The 23,282-nt window shown below is 37.1% G+C and overlaps 1 protein-coding gene across 1 annotated transcript; it reads right to left on the bottom strand.

The window, feature by feature from the left end:
* Positions 1–9,214: 9,214 nt before the first annotated feature.
* On the bottom strand, positions 9,215–10,168 carry LOC114631071 (olfactory receptor 1086). Its single transcript, XM_028779374.1, has one exon. It carries the CDS (start codon positions 10,145–10,147, stop codon positions 9,215–9,217), a length of 933 nt encoding a protein of 310 aa, XP_028635207.1. The 5' UTR covers positions 10,148–10,168.
* Positions 10,169–23,282: the final 13,114 nt, after the last annotated feature.

Here is a 23,282-nt window from a genome sequence, read left to right on the forward strand (position 1 = left end):
GGGGGAAGAGGAAGAGGAAGAGGAAGAGGAAGAGGAAGAAGAAGAAGAAGAAGAAGAAGAAGAAGAAGAAGAAGAAGAAGAAGAAGAAGAAGAAGAAGAAGAGAGAGCCTGGAACACATGGGCACAGGGAAACTTTTCTGAACAGAACACCAATGGCTTATGCACTAAGATCGAGAATCAGATAAGACCTCATAAAACTGCAAAGCATCTGTAAGACAAAGAACACTGTAAATAGGACAAAATGGCAACCAACAGTTTGGAAAAAGATTTTTACCAATCCTACATCTGATAGGTGGCGAATGTCCCATATGTACAAAGAACACAAGACTCCAGAGAACCAAATAGTCCTATTAAAATTGGGGAACTGAGCTAAACAAAGAATTCTCAACAGAGAAATAGTGAATGGCTGAGAGACACCTAAAGGAATGTTCAACATCTTTAGTCATTAAGGAAATGCAAATCATAAAGACCCTGAGATTTCACCCCACACCAGAGAGAATGCCTAAGATCAAATACTCAGGTGATAACAGATGCTGGAGAGGATTTGGAGAAAGAGGAATACTTCTTCATTGTTGGTGAGATTGCAAGCTGGTACAACCACTTTGGAAATCAGTCTGGAGGTTCCTCAGAAAATTGGACATAGTGCTACCTGAGGACCCAGAGATACTACTCCTGATCATATACCCAAAAGATGCTTTAACATATAATAAGGACACAAGCTCCACTATGTTTATAGCAGCCTTACTTTTTTTGGGGGGGGGGTCTGGTATGCAAACATTGGTGCATTTGACCGTGCATGGACTTGTGCAGCAATTAGTGACGTAAGAGGGTAAATTCTACCACAGGTACAGCTGCATTGTATTTGTTTTCTTTTCTTTTCTTTTTCTTTTTTTTTTTGTTTTTTTTTTTTGAGACAGGGTTTCTCTGTGTAGCTCTGGCTGTCCTGGAACTCACTCTGTAGACCAGGCTGGCCTTGAACTCAGAATTCCGCCTGCCTCTAGCATCCTTACTTATAATAGTAAGAAGATGGAATGAACCCAGCTGTCCCTCAACAGAGAAATGGATATAGAAAATGTGATACATTTACACAATGGAGTACTACTCGGCTATTAAAAACAACGAATTCAATAAATTCTTATGCAAATACATAAAACTAGAAAATATCATTCTGAGTGAGGTAATCCAGGCACAAAATAATACACATGATATGTACTCACTGATAAGTGGATATTAGGCAAAAAGCTTGGAATACCCATGATACAACTCACAGACCATTAGAAGCTCATGAAGAAGGAAGACCAAAGTGGGAATGTTTCAGTCTTTCTTAGAAGTAGGAACAAAATACTTACAGGTGGAAATATGGGGACAAAGTGTGGATCAGAGACTAAAGGAAAAACCATCCAGAGACTGCTCCACCTGGGGATCCATCCCATACACAGACACCCAACCCAGACACTATTGCTAATGCCAAGAAGTGCTTGCTGGCAGGAGCCTGATATAGCTGTCTACTAATAGGCTCTGCCAGGACCTAGCAAATACAGATGTGGATGATCATAGCCAACCGTTGGACTGATCATAAAGAACCCAGTTGCTGAGTTAGAGAAAGGACTGAAGGAGCTGAAGGGGTTTGTATCATCATAAGAAGAACAACAATGTTAACCAACCAGATTCCCCCAGAGCTCCTGGGATTAAACTACCAACTGAAGAGTACACATAGAGGGACCCATGGCTCCATTTGCATATAACAGAGTATGGTCTTATCTGGCATCAATAGGAGGAAAGGTTCTTCATTCTGTAAAGGCTCGATGCCCTAGTACAGGGGAATGCCAGTGCTGTGAGTTGGGAGTGGATGGGTATGTGGATAGGGGAGCACCCTCATAGAAGCAGGGTGAGGGAGAATGAGATAGGAGGTTTTCATATTGGAAACTGGGAAAGGGGATAACATTTGAAATATAAATAGATAAAATATCCAATTAAAAAAAGAACAAAAAGGAAAAAACGATTGAGCATTAAATATCTTTAGCCAATCACACAGTGCTCCCATCTCTTTCTGAAAAGTCTAGTCCAACGAATCTACATAAACTTTTTCTTCTAGGCTCTCCCTTTAGTTCACAGGATACATCTCAGGCCTTTCATTCAGTTTTGCTACCTAGTCTGTCAAACCACTGCATGTTCTTCAGGACTGGCTGTTAGGGACAAAGCCACAGGTTTCTTTCTTATGATTTCTAATTTCTTCCTTCATTCATATCTCCCACATTCTTTTTAAGGGTCTTTTCAGGGACTCTCCCTGACTCTTTCCATATAGTCAATTTCTGCAACTGACCATCTCTAGTTCATGTCTCACATGCAAAAACTAAGCTAAAGAAAAAAATTTCAGCAACTGGTTCTGAGAAAATTGAATGTTCAAATTCAGATGCATAAAATTATACCAGTACCTATTATTTTATAAGAGATCTAACTCCAGGTTCTAAAATACTTGAAACCTGAAACATGGAAACTACTAGAAGAAAACATAAGCAGAACCTTACAGGATAGAGACATATGAAAGGCTCTCTGAATAGGAATCCATCTGGCCAAGAATTAAGGTTAAAAAAATGACAAATAGAAATTCATAAAATTCAAAAGATTTGTATAGCTAATAAATCAATCAACTACTTAAAAAAGGGATCCCACAGGATGGGTAGCCTTTTTACCAGTTATATATCTGACAGAGGAATAATATCCAAAGTATATAAATGACTTCAAAATAATTTGAAAACTAACCCAATAAAAATGGTCCTGATTTCTTTAACAACAGAGATTTATCTTCAGTCTTTTAATTGAATTCATGCTGCAAATGAGCTGAATGTCCAGGCTTTAAGTAGCTTTCATGGTGCTAGAAGTCACCAAAAAGCTTCCAAAGGAGGAAAGAAACAAAAAATCCTATGTGGGAAAAACATGTGGGAGGGAGGGGGTGGCCCCAGGCACGCAAGGCGTCCTGGGACTGCTGTGGAAGCAGCCAGCCCAGTGGGGGCAGTGGCAGCAGAGTCCCATGGCTTACTCATGGGGGGGGGGTCCCACATATTTGAGAATGTCTAGGGTCCCAGGGGCTAGAAGCTTGTCAGAGGCAGGCCCCAGAAGACCGGTGGACTGGGTTTCCAAAGAGTAATTTATTGTCCATGGCAGGATAGTTGGATCTGGATCTGTGTGCACCCACAAATGCCACAGGAAGGCTGGCTTAAATATGGAGGGAGAAGAGAGGAGGGAATAACTTTAATTAGCTATGCCCCCAGCCTTTAGATAACTCATTAATATTTAAATCTCTAGAGGTGGAAGCCTGTTAGTCATGCCCTCTATCTGTGTCTTATGTGACTGACAGTGCATGTTAAACAGAGATTAGACCGTGTGTCAGGGCCCTGGGTTCTAAGGGCATGGCCGAACACCTGCTGTCTCAGGGTTCCAGGCCTGTGCCAACCCAAGAACCAAGATACCCTTCCATGGCCCGACAATCCTACATAGTTATTAGTCTTCTGAACCACAACAATGATCATCATTGCATGATAACCTAAAGAGTATACTAGTGGCACACATATATTACCTGCCATCAACAATTCTATAATTGGACTTAAATCATGCTCACCAAGAATGAAATTATGTCTAGAAACCTAGCCAATTATCTACAGCTAGTAAACTCATATGTATAGGAGGACCTACAACTAACACTTCCCTGAGCCTGCATTACCCCTAATCATACTTTCTATATGTGGCTTTATATGCACAGATATTTGTAATCCACACCTCTCATTAAGAAAAGTATTATTTGCAATAAATGATAAGCATTAAGGAAATCTACAACCAATTTGATTGCAGGATTGTGGACCATAATTCTAGTGCATAAACTTCCAAAACAAATTTTGCACCTAAGTCTTAATCACAGCATAATGCAGAAGAGGAGGAAACAAGTTTTTAAGAACCAAAGAATCCAGAGTTTACGGTGATACTGTGTGTCTCCTAGTAATGTTCCACATTTCATCCTTAATTCTCATCAACATTACTGCATATATATGAGTTAATCAAGAGAAGTGATAGATATCTCTAAATGAAAGGTCTTAATCTGAGGCCTCAGTCTTACACACACACACACACACACACACACACGAAAACAAACAAAACAGAGATCCAGAGATGCTGACAGTGATAAAAAAAAAATTTCCATCCCCAAGGAGAAGCACATTAATTGATCGTTCCAATACCAAACATCATCCCTTAAAACAAGCATTAAGCTAATTTTATACAGATTGAGTAGGATATATGTAGGATTACATGTGTGTATATGAATACATATATACATTTAAGAAGACTTAATGGAGAGAGAGAGGGCATGAATTTGAAAGAAAGCATGGAAGAGTGAATGGGAGGTTTTGGAGGGAGTAAAAATAGTGTAATTATATTATAATTCCAGATATAAATTAAAAAAAATAGTTTGAGGTTTCCCAGGAAGTCAGGAGTAGGTTGAACTAGTGGAATTAACTGTAGAGAAAGTTGATCTGGAATGTGATCTAATCTGGAACAGATAGAAATGGAATTGTGTTATCATAGCATTCTTGGTACTAGCCTTAGCCTTGACACATGAATACAAAAGCTGAACTGGACAGCTTAGAAGAAGAGTAATAAGGAATCCTACATAAGGTTGGTGTAAATAGTTAGATGCTAATGTTTTTAAATAATCCTAGTTATCCGGGTGAAGAAAAGTGATGGTGAATCAGGGGAAATCTACTGTGGTTGCCAAGAAGTGCATGCTGACAGGAACCTGATATAGCTGTGTCCTGAGAGGCTCTGGCAGAACATTACAAATACAGAGGTGGATGCTCACAGCCAATCATTGGACTGAGCACAGGGTTCTTAATGGTAACCTGAAGGGCTGAAGGAGCTGAAGGAGTTTGCAACCCCATAGAAAGAACAATTATCAACCAACCCAGAGCTCCCAGGGAATAAACCATCAACCAATGATTACACATTGAGGGACTCATAGCTTGAGCTACATATGTAGCAGAGGATGGCCTTGTTGGGCATCAATGGGAGGAGAGGTCCTTGTTTCTGTGAAGGCTCGATGCCCCAGTGTAGGGGAATTCGAGGTCATGGAGATTGGAGTGGGTGTGTGGGTGGGTTGGAGAACACCCTCATAGAAGCAGGGGAGGGGGAAGGTATAGAGGATTTACAGGGACCAGGGAGAGAATTGGGAAAAGGGGTAACATTTGAAATGTAAAGAAAGAAAATATCCAATAAAAAAATAGAATATGGAGCTGAAAGAAAACAACGGAAACACAAAATCTATGAAGAAAAACTGGAGGCATCACAAAAAAACAAAACAAAACTAAAAAACCATATAATGTACAACAGCAACTCTGGGAGGAAAGGGTTATTTGACTTATATATCCTGTGTCATAATCAATTGACATAAACCAAGACAAAAAATAGTCATTATCCTGAAGGTTACAACTGAAGCAGAGATTATGGGTAGCTGTGTACTGCTTACTGACTTCTTCCTTATAGCTCAGCAGCCTGCTCTCTTATACCATTTAGGAACACTCACCCTTTGGTGCCACTGCTGATTGAACTACACCCTCATACAGACTTGGCTATAGGCCAGTCTCATAGGGGTATTTTTATCAAGAAAGATTCCTTATTTTCAGATAAGACAGGGTTTGAGTCAAGTTGATAAAAACAACTGACACTGCTCATAAATGTGCATCAGAGTTCAACATGAAAATGGCATATGAAACTTGGATGTTTTATTGGATTTTGGTTGACCTCCTCTGCATAAACAAGGTAGAGGTTGGGTAGGTAAAAGGAAGGTAATGCACTAGTGGAGAGATCAGAGAGTAATTTAACCTGAGAAACAGGTTAGATGGTCTTACACCTGGACACAAAGGAACAGAACCTCAGGTGGGATTTGGACAGATTGAGAAGATTTTAAGGGTCACAAGAAGCAAGTGTTTATTGTGGCCGAATAAGGGTCTGAAGTTGGATATCTATAGAAAGAACTGAGTAAAGTTAGTCTTGGAGAAAGGAGGTGAGTTTCTGTGATTATTTACGTTTGTATATGAGACAGGGGTGTCTATGAAGATCTAGGAGTTACATAAATCCCCTGCAGACAGACAGGGACAAAGTGCTCTAGGTAAATTCACCTAGTTTTACTCAAATATTTATGATCACTGACATCCTGATTCCTTTATATCTCCAAGACAAAGTTATAGTAGGTTTCACCCACACACCATGAAAGAACTATATGGCAAGGTGTTCAATCCCCTATGGGGTATAATTATTATTGATGGAACGACTCAGCTTTTGTTGGACTGCATTATTCTATACCCCATAATATTGCAAACCACTCAATTCTCAGTGAGTATGGAGACTCATACTACCACCAAATATTAACAAGTTCTGGTGTTTATTGATATACTCAGATTCTGGATCTATACCTCAGCCCAATGGGGAAAAATTAGGAGATGAAGGGAATATGTAAGTACTATCTTCCTGATTCATAATTAGAATCTAGGTTTCTATTGTTAAAGATAGCCTTTGTAAGGTAGCTAATAAGTCAATGAAGGTTGCTAGGTTTTCAGATAATTTGTTGGATGTTGTTATTCACTGCCTTGTGGGAAACATCAATCTTAATTAGGTTATTTAGGATGTTGTTGGGGCAGGAGGCAACAGGTATAGGGAGAGCATGGGAAAGAGAAAAGAAATCAGTGTGGGAGGGCAATCTCTATGTCCTGCCAGAGACTTGGGATTGAAGGAGGCCCCAGGGTGTCTAGAAACTTACATTTTCTGAGAATCCTAGTAATGAAGTATATGGATCCTGAAGTGTCTAATTCCTGTAGCCAAACAGGGCTCCTAGTGGATGGTTAAGGACAACAACCTAGCCACAAAACCATTGACCCAAAATGTATCCTGCCTACAAAATGTGCAGTGATAATGATAGAGTAGAGGACGAAATAGTCAACCAATGACTGCCTCAAATTGCGACCCATCCCTTGGGCAAGAATCACTCCTCGATACTATTAATGATGCTTTGTAATGCTTGCAAACAGGAGCCTAGCATGACTGTCCTCTGAAAGGCTCCACCCAGAAGCCAATGGAAAGAATGCAGATACCTAGAACCAAACATTAAAAGGAGCTAGTTTGGTTTTATGGAAGAATTAGAAGAAGGACCGAAGGACCCAAAGAGGACAGGAACTCCACAGGAAGACCAACAAAGTCAACTAACATGGACACTTGGAGGCTCCCAGAGACTGAACCACACCAACCAAAGAGAAAACTTGGGCTGGATCAACCCCTATCCCCTCACATATGTAGCAGATGTGCAGCTTTATCTTCATGCTGGTCCCCCCACCAACTGGAGTGGAAGCTGTCCCTGAACCTGTTGCTTTCCAGGGGATACCATTCCTCTAACTAGGCACCCTCTGGCCTCAGTGGGAGAGGATGTGCTTATCCCTGCAGTGTTAATGTGCAGGGTGGAGTGTAGGTAAGGTAAACCCAAAGTGGGGCTCTCCTTCTCAGAGGAGAAGAGGAGAAAGGAATAGAGATAGAATCTGGGAGGAGAAGGGGCTGATATTGGAGTGTAAAGCAAATAAATAATTAAATAAATTATAAATATTAAAAATGAAGAGGGGAGACTCTGGTAAGGGTAGATAGGATAGTATTCCTGGTTAAAGTTAAACCCAAGTAGGATGTGAGCAGAAATTTGGTAATGGATGTGCGGTACAGTGGCATACCTGTAGGATGATCCATCTCAGCATATCTATCAGACACTCAGTTTCCAGCACTACATAGTGGGTTATTTGGCAGGACAGAAAGTACAGGAGATTTGGAAGACTGAAATATTGACTGTAGATTTTAGTCACATTAGGAGTTCAACTTACTTTCAGAAGGTCAGCAGAACACTTTCTTACAGGTATAAATTAAGAAATGAAAATTTTCATATACTTTTGCATTAAGAAGTGTAATACTTATTGTGACCAAACAGATTCAGTGGTTAGGTAGACTTGCTACTAAGAAAGGACTGTAGTCTGCTTTTTTTCTTTTTCCCTTCAAAAAATATATCTCCCCCCCTTTTGTTGGTTATTTTATTTGTTTATATTTTAAATGTTATTCCCCTTCACAGTTTCCCCCCCACAAGCTCCATACCCTCTCCCCCTCTCCCTGGCTCTATGAGGGTGCTCCCAGTCACCCACTCCTGCCTTAAAGCACTAGCATTCCCCTACCCTGGGTCATAGAGCATCCACAGGACCAAGAGGTTCCCCTCCAAGTGATGCCCAATAAGACTGTCCTCTGCTATATATCCAGTTAGAGCCATGGGCCCCTCCATGTGTTGTAGTCTGCTTTCATCATTTGTCAGTCAGTCTGAATTTCCTGTAGCTCTAACTCCCAGTGACCTAACATTTCCCCCTTTCTTGACCTCCCAACTTTTCCACATTCTACGTCTTGCACTTTTTCAAATGTGTGGTCCCTTGTGTTTCACAAATACTAGCTCCTCATTATGTATAATGTTATTTATAGATATTTTCTCCAGTGTAGTCTTTATCATTACTGAAAACAACCAATCAAATTGCATTGGTCTGTCTCCCAGTCCCAGTGAGGATATGTGCACAATGACACTTTTGCATAAGGCTTAAAGAATATTGAAGGAAAGGGGGTATTAAGACTTTAACCCCAGAGGATAAAGAACTTTTCTGTGAGATTCTGTTTCATAGTTATATAAGAAGCAACATTCATAAAGTGTAGCCAACCTGACTACTTAAACATAAATTGAAAAAGGACATTTTATTTAGCATTTGTGATATAACATCAAAATTGTATAAAATTTAAAATACAAGAGAATTTGATCAATGTAAAACTATGTTAAATATTATCTGAATAAGTATATATAAATACATCCAAATAAATATATTATATGTATTTGTACAGTGTGTGTTTTCAGTAGTATCATTTCCATATGAAATATACATATAAACATATATATTTGGTTATTAACATAAAAATGTGGTTGATATAATCTTTTTGTATTGAAAATAAGACAAATAATCATGAGAGGCATTAAGTAACACTTTTCAGTTAATATATCTACTGAAGATTGAAGTATATTGAATAAAAGGGAAATTTCAACATAAATATTCATTAATATTAGAGAATATGAATTTTATTTTTCACATAAGATTAATAAAAAATATTTTTATCCACAAATTAGTCTTTTACCAAATACTTTTTTTATTGCCTCTTTTACATCTTTGTTCCTCAAACTATAAATGAGAGGATTCAGCATTGGAATTACAATGCTGTAAAATATCGACACTACCATGTCATGTTCCAAGACATAGCTGTCACTTGGTCTCACGTACATGAAAAGAACAGTGCCATGAAATGTGGACACTGCTGTTAGGTGAGAGCCACATGTAGAAAATACTTTTCTTTTACCTTCAGTAGAGCGTGTCTTCAAAATGGCAGACAAAATGAAACCGTAGGACAACAGGACAATCAGGATAGTGACTACCTCAATAAACCCAGCACAGTAGAAGAGGAGAAGCTGATTGAGGTGAGTATCAGAACAAGAAATTGCCAGGAGAGGAGGGATGTCACAGAAAATATGACTGACTTCATTGGATCCACAAAAAGAGAGTCTGAATGTGGCCACGGTATGAATAATAGCATGTAAAATTCCACCTGCATAGGAAGCAATGATGAGTGGCACATAGACTCTTGGTGACATGCTCACTACATAAAGAAGAGGGTTGTGAATGGCCACATATCGGTCATAAGCCATTGCTGCCAAAAGAAAGCATTCAGTTGTACCAAAAGTCACAGCCAGAAACATCTGTGTGGCACAGCCAATGAATGAAATGACTTTCTTCTCTGACACAAAGTCAACTACCATTTGTGGTGTGATAACAGAAGAATAGCAAGCATCTACTGAGGACAACACACTCAGAAAATAGTACATGGGGTTGTGCAGGCGGGAATCACCAATGACCAGAGCAATTAGTCCTAAATTACCCATGAGTGTGAAGAGGTAAATCGCTAGAAAGAGGAAGAAAGAAAGCATCTCCAGGTCAGCATTGTCTGTGAAGCCCTTCAGTATAAATTCTGTGACTTCAGTGAAGTTTTCCATTTGGAAATCTCATAGAAGAAATTGAAAGTAGTCAATAAATCATAATTGATATAACTGTAGATTATACAGTATTTTTGCTATGAATGAGGTAAGCTGTGTCTTTGTATGTGTATCTAGGCAGAAACATACTTTCAGACAGAGATTCATATTTGTGTATATATCACATGATGTTAAGAATTAGAGCAAAGGACAATAACCTGATGACAATTTGAGGTTTAATATGCTACTAATTGCAAAATCATACAGTGAACATTTATGTATACCCAGTGTCTATTTAATATTTAATTTGGAATAAAAAGTATTCCCTTATATTTTACATTCTGAACTCAGTTCCCACTTCTTCCAATTCTCTCAGTCCCTCCTCCCATTGCCCTCTCCTGAGGACCCACTTTTTTTCCCTTTCCCTTTAGAAAAAAGCAGGCCTAACAGGGCTATTATCAAAACACAGCATAACAAGTGACATTAAATTTAGGCACATTGCCCCATATTAAGGCTGGAAGAGGCAATTCTTTTGGAGGAGAAAGTCCCAAGAGTTAGAGAAAATCCAACTGATAGTAAAATCCCTACCAAAAGGATTAAAAGAACACCAAGCCTTATAGCCATAAAATATATGAAGATAACATACATCAGAACTATATAGGTTCCCTGTTTTACCCATAGTATTAACTCATGATATGACATTTTTCATTTTTTCTTCTACTTTCTTTTTTCAAGCTATCCTATGTACCTTCTTTCTTCCTTTTCATGGACTTTTACATTTTAATTTTCTCTCTCTCTCTCTCTCTCTCTCTCTCTCTCTCTCTCTCTCTTTTTTTTATATATATATATATATATATATATATATATATATATATATATGTATATATATATATAGTGTGCGTTTGTGTGTGTGTGTGACAAAAAATAAAATACTGAAATTTTTATACACAAAATATCCTAATCTCCTGATATATGTTGCCACAAAGAAAAAAGAATCATTAATTTGGTAATAGAGAGTGTAAAGGTACTGACAGATTTGATACTGTGGGTCTTTCATATTTATAGGTTTGAAAAAACAATAAAATTTTATATATTTTATATATACATAACTCTATTATGTATTATATAGCGAAAATAGATATATTCCTTCTTGAATTATATGTCAACTACATGGTATATAGATGATTTCTATTAAGTATTTTCATTAAAAACTACAAGAAAACAAAAAATAATTTAGGTGCAATAATCATCTATGACATAGAACCTCTTGAGTTGCAATATATGAATGGAGCATTGTACTAGAATCACAATTCTAAATCTATCAGAATTTCTACAGAATAATATTTTAAAATATGTATAAAAGTGTACAATGAATATTAAAACCAATTAATAACATGGCAGAATGCCTTAAGAGAAAAACACATGGCAAGATAAAATCTTTAAAAGCAAATTATAGAATATACTGATACATATTGCTTATCTAATACTTGGGTTATATTCTATGCAACATTTTAGAACCCAAATTATTTGTTAACGATTCATATCAAGAATTAATGTGTTTTAGGGTTTCTTTTGTTTTTTGTTTTTGTTTGTTTGTTTTGTTTTATTCAGGGGTAGAGTTAAGATTCCATATTACTATAGGCCAGGATAGCCTTGACCTCATAGCAATCACCATTCTTCAGTTTCCCAATAGCTTTGGTTACTGGTATTACTGGTATATGCCACCTCTTTAAAGAATATGAAGTTAGTAATAATTTGAATATATTCATTTATTCTTTTAGTACATGAGGATTTAGAATTCAGTTTCTTATCAATCAGGTTTTTGTACTAGAAGTGGAAGGAACACATGCTTGTTTTAGGAAATCAGTAATCCAATGCACCCCAAAGTTTATAGCCAAAATAATCAGAAGCCTTTATGATAGATTATTGAACAACATATGCCTAGCTCCTAAATTAATATATATCTACTTGTATGCATTGTTATACAGTACAGAATTTCATGTATCCTAAGCAAAGAGTTAAATAATATATTTGTAAGAGGACAATATTTACAATTTGCTTTCATTACACAGTTGCTTGAAAATCAAACTTCATTTCTTACCTTAAGGGAAGTGTTAACATTTCATCATTCCCAGAGCCATAACTCAGTGCAGAGACTCTATTATAATGTATGTGCTTTCAAGTTTGTTATGTAAACATCACCACCAGTTATACCTCCTTATAAAACTTGATTCCCCAATGGTTGCCCCAAGAAATTTAAGCAAATCCTCTTTTTTTACTAAGTTTGAATATTTTCAAATAGATAATCCTGGAAATTTTAAATAAAAATAAATATTTATTTCACTTGATTACTGGATTGCATACTTAAGATGTAAGTTTTAAATTTTAATGTTTTCTCAATTATAAAAAAATGAGCAAACACTCTACAACAAACAGTCATCTTTGGTATGCACGCTTAATTTTAATATTTTTCTTTTTTTTTTTCATTTATATCAAGAAGCCTAGCTGCTTGTCAAGAGTCTGACATGGACCAAGGACAAGGAAATGGGCTGATTGGCAGGAATATGACATTGGTCAAGGACAAGGAAATGGGCTTAAGGCATCATCTGACAGACACTAGGCTAGAACAAAGTAATTTCAGACAGGAATCTAAATTTTAGGCTAGAACAAGGAAGTAGGCTTCAGACATGGAAATGAATTTGGGCTAGAACAGGGAAGTTGGCTCTGATACTTTGGTCATCCTGATAAGCTCTTAGAAACAGTGATCTCGGGAGTGTTCAAGGATCTTTGCTTATTGCCTTGCTTGTTCTTTGACTATTTGTGTTTATTGTCTTGCTTGTTCCTTGACTATTTGCATCTATTGTATTGCTAGAACCTCAACCTAGAACTGACCTTAGTACTTGCATGTTATTAAAATGGTATGAAAGCAAAAAAGAGGAGGGAGGATGGCATAGGAGGATTCTAGAGAGTGAAAATGTGGAAAGGGCATCTGAAATTTAAATAAATAAAATAGCCAATAAAAAATAAAATAAAAGAAGCCTAGCTTCTTATTCATATAGAGACCTGCTAGTAGATTATTTTTCTTCAGAAAACAGGAAATGAGTAAAAGCTACAGTATCTAGTATAAAATAACATTGTTGTATTTCAGATGTTAGGTTCCAGATTCCACAATTTCTCAAATTTTCTGAAATTTATTCTTACCCAAAGAAGAGCAAATGTAGGTTTCAGTTTGCTGTAAAACTTGGTAATTTAAATTGTTTATATCTGCTTATTCAACTGTATTGAAACCCAAAGGAACTAAACCCGGGGGAATAGGATCCAATTTGCCAAACCCAATGTGGCCATGATGGGGAAAGAGTGACAAGGCTTCTTCCCCTGGGACGGGGCCCCAGTGTGAGCCTCCAAGAGTGTTGAAGACTTCTGTAGGCATAAGTCTTCTTTGTGTAATGTACATATTTTATGGACCCACTAGAAGTGGAGGACTCTTTCCTTCCAAGGAATGTCCCTTTTGTTAACCTTAATGACTCCATGGTAATTAGGAACAGCACAATTCCTGGAGTTGAAGGTGTGTCTATGTCTTGGCAAAATGGTAAACACTGGGACCTTCTGGACATCCTTAAGGCTATGGGTACGAGTTATAAATATCTAAGTTCATAAAATATATAATTTCTCAACTATGCAAAAATTAAGAATTCAATATGAATTACATGAAGGGCTTCTCAAATCTAAAGGAACAAAAGCAGCTATGCTGTGAGCCCACTTGTTAGAAAATTACCAAGGAAGGGTAAAGAGATTTAAGGAGTGGTTATCACAGATGTTCCCACCCACCTAAGATTTTTGTTTGTTTGTTTGTTCTTTAAAAAGGCAGATAGACTCCTGAGTTCAGGATAATTCTATGACAGAACAAGGTTAGGCTCTGGAGTGATAGAAATGGTAATTTCAGGGCAGAGTCCCATCAAACTAGCTTGTCATTTGTGTTTAACAAAGGCAGATGGATCTCTGAATTCTTTTGCAATGGTAAGAATTGATGGAGAAGGGCCCAGACCTTTGTGGGTGCTGCCATCATCCCTGGTCCAGTGGTCTTGAGTTCTACAAGAAGGTGAGCTGAGCAAACCATGATGAGAAAGTCTTAGTAAGAAGCAACCCTCTATGGACTTAAACAGCTCCTGGCTCCAGGTTCCTGTCCTGCTTGAGTTACTGCCCTTACTGCTTTTGATGATAAACTGTTACAGGAAACTGTGAGTGAAATAAACTATTTCCTACTCAGAAAAAAAAATGAATAGAATGTATGCTTGCTGTCTACTAATAATCAAAGGGCTGGTGTCACAGTATCCGGAATTGTAAGATAATTAAAAGAAAATCTGGAGTAAATGACTGGATTGATAGGTAAAATAAAAGACTGGACCTGTGTTCTGCAGAAGATGAGCTATCCAGAGATTTTTTTAGGATAGAAAGAGAGAACTGCTTGGAGAACTGACACAGATACAAGCAAGCAGGACATGGACACAGAGAGAGAGAGAGCTCTTAGAATAGCATGTAGGCAGAGAAATCTCCAAAGAGAAAGCAGAACCTAGAGAGAAACAGACAGGAAAAGCTGTATCAAGCAGGACACGGGTCATTAGCTTGGATTGGGTGATTTGACTTGGAGTAGTTTGTTTTCAGACACCTCTTCTCTAAGAAACTCTCTTCAGGCTGAGCCTTGTCCATGGCACAATAATGCAGCGGATCAGGAATGTGAAAGGAGGTATGTAGCAGTTGGGGAAGGGGAACTGGGGATAGCCACAAAATAAAAATTAAAAGAAAAAGAAAACAACAAGTTAATGGATTACTTTACCTTTAAAAAGTATAATAAAAGAACAAATGCTTCTTTAATAAACCTGCTGAAAGTTTTGTTCTTTCTTCAAAGACTAATTTTTATTGAACAAACTAGAAGACTAGATTCTTATATTTTCAAATATATCATTTACTTTGATGATTTCACCTCAGTTAACCTCCATGATTCCCAATGCTCTTACAAATCACATTCTCCTTTTCTTGGATTCTTCTTTATATTTTATAAACCATTTCTACAATCCTGGATACTAACATACATAATTTTAAAGTAATTCAACTTCATGTTAACTCAGCTAAACAATAAAATTATACATACATGGCCCTGGGCTTATGACTCTCTTAGTCATGGCTTTGAGCTGGCTTACAGTACCAGATACAGAGTCGTTATTCTGAGATGGGACTCAAATCCAATCAAGTATTGTGTTGTGCCCGTAACAGTGCTATCAGTATATAACAAGTAGCCACATTTGAGTGAATAGTGAAAATATATATGATGGAATACTATCCAGTTGTTAAGAAAAATGGAATTTGCAGATAAATGGATGACACTAAAAAAATATATTGGCTTTGGTAACCCAGATTCAAAAAGACAAAGTCTTTATGCTTTCTCTTATCCTTGATTTCTTTCTTCAGATTTGCATATGTGAGTATATAACCTGGAGTAAAAAGGAAAAAAGGAAAGCATAGGAGAACAAATGGGAGGCAGGTGCCAAGGGGGAGGAGCAGGAGAAAATAGAAAAAACAGAGGTGGCTTAAAATTGGTTAGGGGCAAGAGAGATAAAAACAGAAGGAGAGGGATGATAGAAGAATAAATAACACTAAAAATGTCTGAAAAGCCTTCAAAACATATCTTATATTTAGGCAAATTTTCATAGCACATACACATAGGAACATATTTAAAAATATACACACACACATACATAAATTAACATATAACTTAAGTGAAGCAAAGCCTCTTGGGGTCCACCTGATATAGTCCCTTCACCAGGCACAAGAAATATCTACTTGAGTTATTGTTAAGAAAAATTTAAGAGATTCCCAAATAATATAAATTATCTCTGTATTGTCTGTCAATTACAGAGACTGATTATTAAGTCCCTATTTCTGAAGACTCAATGTACTTTGGACACAGGATTCTAAATATTTGACCTGGATTTGACTGGAAGGTTTTTCCTGATATCTAGCTTTCATAATATCAGAGGATGCAAGGCAAGTGGAGAATTAGTCAATATTCCTACCCATCTGGGAGGGCTATAAATTACAAAAGATACCACTCCTGGGCATATACTCTGAAGATGCTCCAACATATAACAAGAACACATGCTCCACTATGTTCATAGCAGCCTTATTTCTAATAACCAGAAGCTGGAAAGAATCCAGATGTCCCGTCCTTCAATTGAGGAATGGGTACAGAAAATATTTTACATATACACAATAGAGTATTACTCAGCTATTAAAAACAATGAATTCATGAAATTCTTAGGCAAATGGATGGAACTAGAAAATATCATCTTGAGTGAGGTAACCCAATCACTAAATAACACACGGTATTCACTCACTGATAAGTGGATATTAGCCCCAAAGCTCACAATACCCAAGATACAACTCACAGTCCATATGAAGCTCATGAACAAGGAAGACCAAAGTATGTGTGCTTCGGTCCTTCTTAAAAGGAGTAACAAAATACTTATGGGAGAGAATATCTAGACAAAATGTGGAGCAGAGACTAAAGGAGGGACCATCTGGAGACTGTCCCACCTGGGTATCCATGCCTTGTGCAGTCACCAAAGGCAGAAGCTGATATGGATGCCAAGAAGTGCATGCTGACAGGATCCTGATACAGTTGTCTCCTTAGAGGTCTGCCAGAGCCTGACATACAGAGGCAGATGCTTGCAGCTAACCATAGAACTGATCATGAGGTTCCCAATGGAGGAGTTAGAGAGAAGACTGAAGGAGCTGAAGGGGTTTGCAGCCTCACGGGGAGAGCAATGATACCAACCAACCAGAGCCCCCAGAGCCTAAACCACCAGCCTGGGAGCACATAGGGAGGGACCCATGGCTCCAGTTGTATATGTAGAGGAGTTTGGCCTTGTTGAGTATAGGTGGGAGAGAAGGTACTTGGTCCTGTGAAGGCTGGATGCCCCAGTGTGGGGGAATTCAAGGGTGGGGAGGAGGGAGTTGGTGGGTGGGTGGAGGCACATCCTCATAGAAGCAGGAGGAAGGGGGATGGGATAGGAATTTCTGAGTGGGGGGTTAATGGGGAAAGGGGATAACATCTGAAATGTAAATAAAATATCCAATAAAAATAATTTTTAAAAAAGAAGAGTAAAGAAAAGAAGAGAAAAGAAAAGCACAGCAAGTATCTCTCAATAGAGCTCTCATAGCTTGGTGGATTTAGGCCCACTCAATGGAAAGAAAATTATACCTGATATTGTAAACCAATCAACTTCCTGGAGCTACTGAGTTCATGGATCTTAGAAGAGTACCATTTTAGTAACCTAATATAATTTCTAACTCCATTTAAATACTTGCCTTATACCTCTAAATAGTTTTAATCTCACCAATCACCAAAGAGGCTTCTTAATTCATAGATTAAAAACTATCACAGAAAACCAAAATTAATCAAAGTACAGAGAGCAGCATATCATGGGATGCTAGCCACAGGCGTACATTTATAACACAACTCCTGAGGCTAAGGCTAAAGGAACATAGTGGAAGAGAGAATGTGGATATTGTAAAAGCCAAAATAATAGGAACTTTGCAGTAAGCTTCCTAGAAATGACAGAGAAGCTACATTTACAGTAGCACAATAATAGCACATCATGGAAGCTCCATTATACTTAGGCATTAATTTCACAGCTGTACACAATGGCGTCTAAGGGCGACCTTGTGGGAAATTCATACATTGTCTGAATTCAGAGGTTTTCTGGAAACTTGGTGTATGTTTCTTCTTTTTATTTCTCAGCATTTATTTTTATTACATCTTTATAGTTTCCTTTGCTCCATGATTTTAAAATTTCCCTTTACATTCAGATCCCATCCCCCACTGCAGCCCTCCCTTTCTCCTATGACAAGGGAAGGCCTCCCTTGGATAACTCTTGACATACCAAGTTGCAGTGGTGCTAGGCACATTCTTTCCTCTTCTATTGTGACAATGCAAGGCAGCCCAGTGAGGGACAAGAGATTCAAAGGCAGGTACCAAAGTCAGGTACAGCCCATGTTTCTCCTGTTAGGAGTCACACATGAAGGCATAGATGCACAACTGTTACATATGTACCAAGAGCCACCAATATGCATTCATTCTCCTCTCCTCTGGCCCCCTCTCCTGTCTCTGTTCATACCTGATTCTGAACTGCCCATTCCCTCACCATCCCCTTTCCCACCATTTCCCTCTGTCCATCTGCCTCCCATGGCTATTTTATGTTTTGTTCTAAGTGAGATTCAAGCATCCTTGCTTGGAGCTTCCCTCTTGTTCACTTCTTTGGGTCTTTGGAGTCTAAGGACATCCAGTATATTATGGTTAATATCCACATGTAAGTGAGTACATACTATCCATGTGCTTTTTGGTCTAGTTAACTCACTCAAGATAATATTCTCAAGTTCCAAACATTTGGTGAAAATTCATGATATCCTTTTATTTTAATGGCTTAATAGTATTCCATTGTGTAGATGTACCACATATTTTTTACCCATTCTTAAATTCAGGGATATCTAATTTGTTTCCAGATTTTGTCTACTATGAATAAAACTTCTATAAACATAACTGAGTCAGTGTCCCCATAGTATAGTTGGGTATCATTTGGTAATATTCCCAGGAATGGCATAGCTAGGTCATGAGGTAGAATTACTTTCTGAGAAGCTACCAAATTGATTTCCCTAGTGGTTGTACAAGTTTAGAATCCCAACAGCAATGGAGGAATATTCCCCTTGCTCCATATATTAGCCAGCATGTGGTATCTTTTCTGTTTTTGATATTCGTCATTCTAACTGGTGTAAGATGGAATTACAGAGTTATTTTGATTTGCAATTCCCTGATGACTAAAGACTCTGAATATTTCTTTAAGTACTTCTTGGCCATTAAAGATTCCTCTGTTGAGAATTTTCTGTTTAGCTCTGTACTTTGTTTTTTAATTGGGTTATTTAAGTCTTTGGTGTCTAATTTCTCAAGTTCTTTATATACTTTGGATATTAGCCATCTATCAAATGTGGGCATGGTGAAGATACTTTTCCAATATGTATGCTGTTATTTTGTCCTATTGACAGTTTCCTTTGCTTTTCAGTTTTATGAGGCCCCATTCTTGATGAATTCTTGATGTCAAAGCCTGAGCACTGGTGTTCTGTTCAGGAAGTTGCCTCCTGTATCAAGGGGTTCAAGGATATTTCCTGGTTTTTGCTCTTTTAGATCTAGTATATCTGGGTTTATGTTGATGTATTTGATCCATTTGGACTTGAGTTTTGTGTAATGTGATAGATAATGATTGTATTCTTCTACATGATGATATCCAGTTAGACTAGCACTACTTGTTATCTATGCTTTCTTTTTTACATCATGTGGTTTTGGATTTTTTTGTCAAAAATCAAGTGTCCACAGATGTGTGCATTTATTTTGGAGACTTTGATTCAATTCCATTGATAAACTGTCAGGAGCCATAATAGGACAAGTTAGTAATTAGCAGTTGATCATCCTGAAGTGCTTGCCTCGGATTATTATCTGCGACAAGTGTGCCACATCAGCAAGGCTATGCCGGACATATTTTAGGAAAAATCCTGCTATTAATATGCTTTTCCTATTATTATTAAACATATATAACAATTACTAAGCAATAGCACTCCGCTTTGGAGCAGATCTCTGCAGACCCACAAAGATGTACTGTCTTGTAGTATTGCTATATAGACAAATAGACGAATTTTAAGTCTTAATGATGATCCTATAAGAGTTCCTAAAATTATATCAGTGATTATTAAGCTCTTTTTATAGTGGGACTGCTATTAAGTCCCTTTCTGATAGTCAGAACTGCTCTGAAAACTCTGCCAGTCTCCCAAGTGTCATCAGTTAACAGCCCTTAGATAGTAACCAGACTCTCTCCTGCTCAGAGCACATTCCAAGGTGGTTGTAAAACAATTAACCAAAGGTCACTAAGAGGGAACTCATGATTTATTATAGGTGCTAGGACAGAAGAGAAAATATTGCCTGGGTTTATCTATCCAAAACTTCACTGATTTCTTAGTTATAGTTTTAAACCTTCAGTGAACCTGTGAAGCTAGACAGGTGATGGATGTTTAGTCATATAATTACTCCTGATGGATATGCATGTAAACATTATCTGTTGTTAACTTCTATTACAATTTATGATTTGAATTTTGGTGTGAACTTGTGATGAACTTTGTAACATGTGATCATGTACTCAGAATGAAGTATAAGTACTGAAGACAAAGACAGACGTTCGTTCATTAGGAGCTGTCTGCTCTCCCCCTTCTTTCTTCCCTGCTTAGAATTTCCCACTTAGAATTTTTCCTTTGTTAGAATTTTTTCCTTTTCCTCACTTAGGACCTTCCCACTTTTCCCCTTAGATAGCTTTCATAGGAAATTTCTTACACTTAGTAATAAACTATAATAACTTTTCTAAGTGTCTTTTCTTCCTGCGACCTCAAACTAACAGTCCTAAGTTAGAGCCTGGCAGTGCCAGCAGAGACAGATCAAAGGCATTGCTTAATCCTCTGCTGTCCCTGGGCGGAGGTGCTAGTGGCCAGAAACTGCAGTTTCTGGCCTCAGAGAAAAAAACAAATAGCAGGTCAGCTACAGTAGACTAGTAAGTAAACTTTAGTAACACAGATAAGTAAACCTTATTATACAGCAACCTTAAATATCTCGTAAGACCATTACCCCAAATCTCGTAAGACCAAGTCTTACCCCTGCTGACACTCTTCCTATTCCTATCTCCCTCGGCTGCCTCAAGAAGGACCGAGTGACCGGAGAAGGAAGAACACCTTCTCCCACCAAGCCGGGTACAGCTCCCGGTAATAAACCTGTCTGTTTCTATATCAATACTTTGTAGTTTTTATTACTACTTTTCTACTGTACAGCTTGAAGTCAGAAATAATGATATCTCCAGAAGTTCTTTTATGGTTGAGGATTGTTTTAGTTATCCTGTTTTTTCCTTTTTGCTTTTTTTTCCACATGAAGTTGAAAATTGGTCTTTCGAGTTATGCAAAGAATTGTGCTGAAATTTTGATGTGAATTACGTTAAATCTGTAGATTGCTTTTGGCTAGGTAGCCATTTTCAGTATGTTAATCCTAAGGATCCTATAAATGTTTCCATCTTCTGATATCTTCCTCAATTTCTTCTGTCATATACTTGAAGTTCTGTCTTGGAGTATGACCTGTCATACAGGTCTTTCACTAGTTTGGTTAGATTTATATGGTGATAATTTATATTATTTGTGGCTATTTTAAAGTGTGCTGTTTCCATAATTTCTTTCTCAGCCCATTTTCATTTGTATAAAGAAAAGTTACTGATTTTTTTGAGTTAGTTTTGTATCCAGCTATTTTACTGAAGGTGTTTATCAGCTGTAGGTGTTCTTTTGTAGAACTTTTGGTGTAAATTATATATATTATCATATCATCTGCAAAAAGTAATATTTTGATGACTTTCTTTACAATATATATCCCCTAGATGTCTTTTAGTTGTATTATTGCTCTAGCTAAAACGTCAAGTAATATATTAAATAGATGTGGAGAGAGTGAATAACCTTGTCTTGTCCTTGATTTTAGTGGAATTGCTTTCAAAGTTTCTCTCCATTTTTATGATGGCTTTAGCTTGACATATATTGCCTTTATTGTGTTTATGTATGAGCCTTGTATCCCTGATCCAAGACTTTTATCATTACCAGGTGTTGAATTTTATGAAGGCTTTTTTTCAACATGTAGTGAAATGACTGTATTTTTGTTTGTGCGTTAGTTAATTTGTTTGTTTGTTTGTTTTTGGTATGATGGATTACATTGATAGATTTTCATATGTTGAACCATCCTAACATCTCAATGTTGAAGCCTATTCAGTAATGATGGATGATGATTAATTATTTTATCATATAATATTTGCCTTTTTTCTTTCACCATTCTCCTGTATATCATCTCTCTCTCTCTCCTCTCTCTCTCTCTCTCTCTCTCTCTCTCTCTCCCTCCCTCTCTTTCTCTTTTTCTGTCTCTGTCATTCTTTTTCTAAATTTCATTGCTTCTTGTCATATATATGATGTATATGTATGTATATACATGTGTAACATATATAGAAAGATAAATAAAAGCATATGTGATATATGAATACAGAGATAAACAGATGATAGTGAGAGAGAGAGAGAGGTAAAGAGTACCACGTTATCTCCTGTGAGATGGAGTCTCCTAGATATCAGGGAAGGTATAAGTATGAAGTTTTAGCAACATTGTTTCCTAAAAGCACACGAAGATGAATGCTAAGATGTAAATTAAAGAAAATGAAAATATGAGCATATTTAGAGACAAAAAATGTAAGAAATAATGTCATGTGTTCTATAAAATAATAAAAAAAAGAATGTAAGTAACTACTACAGTTTGAATTGCTTAAACTCCAGCATCAAATGAGGAATGCTGTCAAATACTGCTTCTAACTTGACATGTAGTTGGCTACTTTTGTATTACTATTGTGATGCCCTCTGTCCAGACTAGAAGCTGAACCTGGGGGCATTTTCCTACATTGTTGTATCCTACCAGGTAATATCACAAAGAAAATCTGCTAAGGAAAACACATTTTTTTCTTAAATAAAATGTTCTAAAATAAAATAATTTTAGAAAAATGCTTTTTTTTTTTTACTCTGTGTTTTAATTATGTTGTCTTTTTAATTAGTGCTAAAAGAATATTACACCAGAAATTCACAAAACATTCTGTGTCTTGTTTTATTTAGGGTAACTGTTGCTGCAACAGAACACCATTATCAAAGCATTTGGGAGGTGAAAGCCTTATTTTTTTAAGGTTTTAAGTATATATTTGTGTGTGTGTGTGTGTGTGTGTGTATAATTTCATTGTATATTTTCTCTACATTTTGCTTGTTTATGAGAAGCTGCACTTATAATGGATAAGGAATTAAAAATTAGTAAAATTATCTTGGATCTAGTGAGGGCACACAGAAGAAAAGTTATTTATTCAAGACCTTAAACAATTGTCATCTCCTTCCCCAGGTCCTACCTTTTTGTGTTTATAACCCCTGTGTGAATAGGTAAAAATTATGATTTGAAACGAAAGAAAGAAAGAAAGAAAGAAAGAAAGAAAGAAAGAAAGAAAGAAAGAAAGAA

The sequence above is a fragment of the Grammomys surdaster genome, unplaced genomic scaffold (genome assembly GCF_004785775.1).
Source record: "Grammomys surdaster isolate TR1022 unplaced genomic scaffold, NIH_TR_1.0 350, whole genome shotgun sequence".
Lineage (NCBI taxonomy): Eukaryota > Metazoa > Chordata > Mammalia > Rodentia > Muridae > Grammomys > Grammomys surdaster.

Coding starts and splice junctions, on each gene's coding strand:
- LOC114631071 (XM_028779374.1), bottom strand. CDS start 10,147: ATGGAAAACTTCACTGAAGTCACAGAATTTATACTGAAGGGCTTCACA.